The sequence below is a fragment of the Glycine max genome, chromosome 10 (genome assembly GCF_000004515.6).
Source record: "Glycine max cultivar Williams 82 chromosome 10, Glycine_max_v4.0, whole genome shotgun sequence".
Taxonomy (NCBI): domain Eukaryota; kingdom Viridiplantae; phylum Streptophyta; class Magnoliopsida; order Fabales; family Fabaceae; genus Glycine; species Glycine max.
The window spans coordinates 44,565,980-44,573,959 of NC_038246.2; the positions used below are offsets into that span (position 1 = coordinate 44,565,980).

At 29.8% G+C, this 7,980-nt stretch overlaps 1 protein-coding gene across 1 annotated transcript; it reads right to left on the bottom strand.

Moving 5' to 3' along the window:
• Positions 1–5,707: 5,707 nt before the first annotated feature.
• Positions 5,708–7,724, bottom strand: LOC100775780 (tetraspanin-6). The gene is made up of 3 exons (XM_003536312.5): positions 6,814–7,724; positions 6,124–6,443; positions 5,708–5,886 (listed from the first exon to the last, which is right to left on the bottom strand). The coding sequence occupies exons 1-3, from the start codon at positions 7,303–7,305 to the stop codon at positions 5,847–5,849; spliced, it is 852 nt and encodes a 283-aa protein (XP_003536360.1). The 5' UTR covers positions 7,306–7,724; the 3' UTR covers positions 5,708–5,846.
• Positions 7,725–7,980: the final 256 nt, after the last annotated feature.

Sequence of the window (7,980 nt, forward strand, 5' to 3'; positions counted from 1 at the left end):
GTAGTTGCATACATTAGTGAGTTGAAGATCGAGCAAGTTGGAGCAGCAATTTCCGAATCATTCCACCTCTCGTTGGCGTTTCCCTACACGGATAGCTTTTTGCCAAGTTGCCAGTTGATTGCAACCCTATGTTGACCACTTGACCTCATCATCAAATTCATAACTTTTTGCTTCTAAGGGTCAATTGTTTAATCCTGCTGATAATATTCATCTGCCAAAAAGGCTACTGTTAATAATAATCATTCATTTCAATAAGTTTAACGGATCGGATTATTTTTAGTAAAATCTATTGTATTACCTTTTTCACATAAATAAACTGTCTTTTTTAAAAAAAACACAAATTATGGTTATCTTTGTATCAAATAAGATTAATTACTCTTTTATCCTTAAATTTAAGGGTATGTTTTTTTAATTCATTATCTTTAATGAAATTTTTACTCCTAATTATATTATTTTTTGTAATTAGTATGTAAGATATAAACTTAAAATCTTAAAAAGATCAAATTCAATTCTACTCAAACTAGTGACATCTTATCAAATAATTAAGCTGATATATAGACCATTAGAATTTAAGGAATGTTTTTTTTCTTTCTGCTTTTTTTTGCATAAATATACAGTCTTTTTAAAGAATACATATTATGGCCATCTCTATATCAAATTGCAAATATTCATTTTCATTTTTCTTTATAATTTTAAAATGGAGATTTTTTTTATCGTCATTCAAAATTATCTATAGTAATATAAGTTATTACGATATAATTTAATTATTCTCGTAATCTTCATCTTATAAAAATTACAGATAACTTGTTTTTTCGCTAGTAATTATAAAGGAAATATGAGCTGAACAATGGACTACACTCTCACCCGTCATAACTAACATGGCAAAACTACAAAGTATAGAGTTTTTTAACCCCTAAATACAAAAAAAAAAAATTATACAAGTAATATAAGTTAAAAATTATTTATTTAAGTGATACAAATTATTATCATGATAAATCAATTTCTGCCAAATCGATTTCTCACCTTCACTTTTTTTATATACATTTGAGAAATCGGTTATTGGGCCAATTTTTTTCAAGTTTATATTTACTTATTTTGTTTTTTAAAATATTTATTTTTTATTTCCTTTTAATTTTCAATTTTATAATTTATATATTTCAAATATATATATATATATATATATATATATATATATATATATTATTTTGCTAAGTGAGAAATCTATTTTTCAGGAACCAATTTTTTAACTACTTTTTTTGTTTTGTTTTTTTTGCTGGAACAAATTTCTCAATAATAGATTTCTTAAGTGCATTTTTTATTTGTTTTAAAGAAGAGTGAAAATCTTTTGTATTTCCATTTTATTAATTATATATATTTATGTTTTTTTTAATTTGTAATTTATCATTGGAATTATTTTTTTTAAGATTCTCCACAATAATCACATTAGTATATGAGGATTATGATATTTATCTAAGTTTTTCTTCTTCTTCTTTAATCATGTAGAATAACACTACATTTATAATTTTTTAAAATGGAAAAAAAAAAACTATTGTATGATTGAGATATTTTTTCTAGACTAGATTTTCATTTTAAAAAAATATTTTAATCTTTCTATAAAAAAACAAAATTAATTTATTTTCAATAAAATTTGTATTTAACCCATAATTTATAATTATGAGACTACATTATTATTCCATCGATAAAACATTATAAATATGAAGAACTTCATAAAAATTTCAAAGGAATTAACTAATTCCTATTGCTAATCCTTTTTAAAATATATAAATCATAAAATTAAAGGGAAACAAAAAAAATTATTAAAAAAATAAAAATAAAATATTTAAAACAAAATAAATAAATATAAAATTAAAAAAAGCAATAATTTTGGAACATTGAGAAATCAGTTCCTAAATGTATAAAAAAAAAGAGAAGATGAGAAATCAATTTGGAGAAAATCAATTTGTGAATATGAATAATAATTTGTATCACTTAAATAAATAATTTTTAACTTATATTATATATGTAATTTTTAATTTTTTTTTATTTATGGGATAAAAACTCACAACTATATGTTACTTACACAAGTCTTATACCAAAACTACTTAAAAAACAATTTTAAAGGAAATTAATAAACAATAATTTTAAACATGTGTCGTATCCTCCAAATCAAATTCAATTCCCCTTCACCCACGTAACATTTGTGCATGCATCTACCACCAAACAGAAGAAGCATGAAATTCCATGAATCAAGGCTGCAAACGTCTCTTGAATTCAACTCAACCCAAATAGATTACTTATTAGAGTGGGTGTGTGTGTTCACTTATTAGAGTGACTCTTGAACCCAACTCAACCCAAATAGATTGGATTGAGTTTTTTAAATGTTTAGATCAAAACACACTCCAATTAAACTCAATATTAAATGGGTTAAATAACTTATTTTGTATTTTAAATTCGTGATTCAACCTAACCCAAACATATATATTATTCTAATAATAATAATAATAAGTATTTTTTGGAGACAATTGTTAAAGACCAAATGAATTATATTCTAGTGTCTTGGTTGTATAACACTAATAACCCTATAAGATTTTGGATTATGTCTATATGTTTGATTAAGATTTTGGGTTATTTGAAGATTTTCTAAATGGTAGATTTTTAATAGAGAATTTGGACTATATCTCAATTGTTTTTAATTGAGTATACTCTATTATTAATATTTTTCCTTTATATTGCACATGTTATCTTAGACAAATGGCAACTAGAAGTTGTACTAGTCATGTTAATGTCTCAAGTCCTCTACCACCACTTACTCTTTTTCAATGTCCTACTAAATCTGCACATGCTGAAGTTCCACCATAATCAGAACAAGTGCCAGAGGATCCTACTCAACAAGGGCCAAAAGCTCCATCTTCACTTGAAGGCGCTAAAAAGAAAACCTACCAGAACTCCTTCTAGTGTGGGTTCATTCTAATAGGGTAAATGATGATGTTTTTTGCAAGTATTGTTGTAAATATGGGACCACTAATTTGATAAAGCATGTGAGAGACGATAAAAAGACCCTAATCATCATGTTGATAAGAAACAAAAGACTATTATTCTTGGGAAGGGATGTGAGGATGACTCGTTGTTAATATGAAACTTGTTGAACTCACTTAAGAACAGACTCTTGTAATACTTTCAAAAATAATAATTATTGATGAACTTTCTTTTAATTTTGTTAAAAATGAAGAGTTTAGGAAGTTTATTTAAATTTTTAATTACAGATGAACTTCCTTTTTATTTTTGTACAATTTATTCAAAAATTAAATTATGCAAAATAAAATTATTTTTAAAATATTTTGATCCAATTGATCCAACCTAATCCAACCCACTTATGATCGAGTTGATTTGGGTTGAGTTTAATAGAATTTTTTTAAAATCCAACCTAATTCAATATGAAATTTTGTTTATTGGTTTGGGTGACGGATTTAGTCAAACTTAGTCTAATCATAGTTATACACTCCTATATTCATGTAATATTGGGATATTTTTTTGTTAATGACGTCATAATGATGTTGCAAGTTGTTCGGGAAACAATTATTATGTTCGCCATTAAAGTAGCGCCAGAGAGTTCTAAGTTGATTTTGTCAATAATTTATTTGAACAATTCATGAAGCAACAGAGCTGTTAACACCTTCAACCTTTCAAACCAATAATAGGTGATCTAAACCCCACCATTGCATTAATGTCCTTTGTCTTCTGAATGCTGGAGATAATGTTACGGTACTCGTCGACCCACAATGATTGTAGAAAGACGGCACTAAACTACTCTGAATAACCCAAGAACTATAGGGAGGACCTCTTTTGTTAAAAGAAAACACATGAAAATCTATTTGGATTGTTTAAATGTTATCTAAACGGAAAACACTTTACAGAAAAGGGTGATGTGTTTTAGCTACTAATTATTAAATTTAATTATACTTTTTTCTCCTCGTATTTTATTACTTGTGTAATTTTTATCCCTCTAAATTTAATTATTCTCATTTCATCTTCATAATTTTCCAACTATTAAATTATATTTTCCTGTAATATTTTTTAAATTATTATAATAACTAAGATTTAAAGAGATATGATGTATTATTAATTTGTATAATTTAACTATATATATATATATATATCCTGAAAAAAATATATAAAATGTTAGAAAAGGCATTTTTTTTTCTCTTTATTTTATTTAAGGGCCTATAAATTTTTTCCTATGTACACCGGGACAAATATGACAACCGAATGAAAATTACTTTATGCACCCCATTTTGTTTGTTGCCCTCCCAAAATCTCTTTATTCCCAACTTACCTTTCTCACCTCTCCCCTTGCTCACCCTGTTCTTCTTCCTTTCCCCCACCACATCGCACCTTCTCATCATCACCACTGTAGAATCAATCCCTTCTCTCATGCCTCTCCTTCCTTGCATCATTGCCATAGTCTCCTCCACCTTTAGATTCAGGGTTCAAAAGTATGGTTTCATAATTTTTGTATTCTGGATACTCAATCCAAAGTTATGAAATTATAATTCTAGAATCCCAAATCCAAAAGCTAGTCTTTATAATTTTGGATTGAATAATTGTATTCTAGGTCACTCAATCCAAAATAATTTTGGATTCGGGATTCCCAAATTATGGTTCCATGATTCTGAAGTGAGTAATCCAAAATATGTTTAACCATAATCATGAATCACGAATATAAAGGTGGGGGAGGTTGTGGCAGCAACGCAAGGAAGGAGAGGCACAAAGGAAGGGATTGATTCCGCAATGACAATCGTGAGAAGGGGCGATGGGAGATGAGAGGAGGAAGATGGAGAGAAAAGGGTGAGCAAGAGAGAAGGATAAGCAGGGAATATTAAAAATTTTGAGGGTGCATCAAGTAAAAAATGGGGATGGAGGAAACCATTGCCCAACAGAATCCTTCAATGCTTCATTATTCTTACCCAGTAAAAAATGAAATTAAAAAAGAGTTTTGGGCCTTGGGGTTATTATGAGTAATAGCAATCCAGCAATCTCCGTAACTTTTTAGATAGCGTTTTTCGGACTGATCTTTCTGTTTTTTTAATTAAAATTGAGTTTAATTGATATATATTTTTTACATTGTAAACTAATTAAAAATCACTTAGGTATAAATTTAAAATAATTGTTACAAAAATTAAGAATCTTACCATACGTGTTAATTCATGATTGAATAATAGTGTAAAAATAATACATTGTTAATATATTTTAATTAAATTCTAATAAATGTAGGTAGTGTTGGCAAATACTGAAATAAAGTAGAATAAAATGAAATGAGATATTATTATTTTGTGTATTATGTTTAGTAATTTATAAAATGAAATAAGATCATTTGTACTATTTTGTGTTTGATAAAAAAAATATTATTCCGGTTCGTTTTACTGTTTTAACTTTTTCCAATGAAATCAAATAGTATTACTTTTCTAAGTTTTTTTTATAGTTCAATTATGTTCTAAGATGGAATGTAGATGTTCCATTTGGAGCAAACACGGCACCAAATGCTACATACTTATTCGATTATTCCATCCATCTTCCATTATTTTTACCTTTGTGCGTAAGAACGGAAACGCAAGTGGGATTAATTAGAGTGCGTATTCTATTCTATCTACCCCGTTGCATATAATTCAGTGTACTTGTTGATGTATTAAAATTCAAAATCAACTAGTAATGAGAAAAAGTAACGGCGTGTTACGATATTTGAGATAAAGCGAAATTATGCTTTATACAAAAAAGCAGCCATTCAGGGAATGGAAAGGCCTTGATGCCTTCTCTAGTCTATACCATGGATTGTAGTTAGAGCTTCTCAGCTAATAAAGCTGTTCTCTCCTGTCATGTAACCACCTCCACCTGTGGGAAAAAGCATATCAAAAGTCATACCCAAAGCAAAAGACTTCAATTTTAAGCGTTTGAAATAAAGTTTAATAGATATGCATTTTCATTGTAAAAGTTTTTATACTATAATTACTTTTTTATGATTTTTTAAGCAATTATTATAAAAATCGATAAATTATATTGAATTAATAGGCATGATTTTCATATAAGGGAAATGAATTAATAATATGATTTTGTAAATTTTGGACTCACCAATGGTAATCCCATCTAGGTCGGACTTTGGTCATGCGGTTTTCACCATAGGGATAATCCGTTTCAGCTCTTCTTGTGTTTCTGAAAGCACAGCACCCAATGGAATAAATCCCTATGAGAAGCACAAGCATGGTGACTGTGAGAACCGAGAGCTTGTGCCAATTCCCTCTTATGTCTTCAAGCACACCAGCTTTGCAAGAATCACACTCATAGCATAGCAAATTAGGGGCATTGTTCCACCTGTAGCAATCAGGGTCTTGAGTCATCATTGTTGTTGCCACGTTGTAAGTGCAAGCAGTTGGTGGCTTACAACATCCAGACTGCAAAATCCAAATTCAAAAAATACAATTATAACTTACCAATGATAAGTCTCACAAATTTGAAATTAGTAGTAGTAACAACCAAAAGAAGAAATACAAACCTATCACCAGTCCACTATATATTGAAATCATCTATTTCTAGTTTAGCTTCTTAGTTCATTAGCTCATAATTTTTAGTCATTAAGAATTTTCATTTACACACATAGGAAGCTAATAAGAGTGACATCAAAATTTGAACGCTTAAACAAATCCAAAAGAGAAAGAAGCTACATAACATAACTAATTGTACCTGTAGGAATTATAAGATTGTTTTGAGAGTGAAAGATCGTAACAACTAACACTGATTAAAAAAAAAAAAAACTAATTGTACCTGTATTGGAGACATATCCCTTTGCATATAATCAAGAGGGGTCCAAGAGGCAAGCTTTTCACAAGTTTTAGACCCCAAAATACAGCCTCTAATAGTGTTCCAATAGCGAGGATCCTGAATTCTCTTCCTCAACCATGGTGAGTAATCTTGAAGACGATACTCCTTGTAAACCCTTCCAGGCACTTCCACACCACCGCCCTTGCTAGTCACACCAAAACCAAATATTGTGAAGCCCATGAGTGCTGCTATGAGGAACAACATGACCACCAAGTACAACCATAGTGCACATGCCACATGAAAACATGCACCAATGAAGCCTGCTAGTGACACCACTAGCACAACGAATCCTATAACCAAAAGAGGGGTTTGGAGAAAATTCTCACAGGTTGTGCTGCTCCTTGCCATCCATAGACCTGCTCCAATTATTGGTATGGATGCTAAAAGTGTGAACAAGTTCAAGAACCCGATTACTGTGTTGCTGAACCTATACATGTCTCTCACTCTCACTCTATCTTTAGTTTGTTATCTATCGATTGCTCGTGTGGTGTCTTCAGCTTTGTTTCCATTTAAAAAGGGAGAGTGGCATTCATATTTTGCTTTGTTTATGCTGTGTTTCAAACTCAGAAACTTATGTTGGAGGATGTGAAAACTAACAAATGAAATGAGATTGTCCTTCTTAGTTATTAAGGAAGTTATTTTTTGTCTTAAAGTGACGAGTTTGCTTTTCTTCCCTCCTTTCCCGGTCTTTTTTATTCAAGTATACAAGTGACACAATTGACATATTTATCCATATAACTGGTCTATACAGAGGCATCAATTCCATGTGAATTTAGACAAGGCAAGCAAAGAATTTGGAACAAGTGATGGTGTTTTTGGTAACTACAAATGATTCTATTGCTTTTGAGATATGGACCCCAATTGGACTTCTTTGCGAAGCAAGATCATGAACCGGATTTGGGCTATGTTGTTAGATGGGTATTATAGAATAATGAAACGGTGTGTGGGATGCTCTGTCTTTCTTATCCTGTCTCATCTAATCTTCTTGTCACACCAATACCATGTGTCTTTCAGGCTCCACTAGGTAGCCTAATTCTTTTTTCTTAAAAGAAGTTCCACCAAGCTTTAATTCGTCAATGACAAATATACTTTAGCAAAGCACCTTGTCTT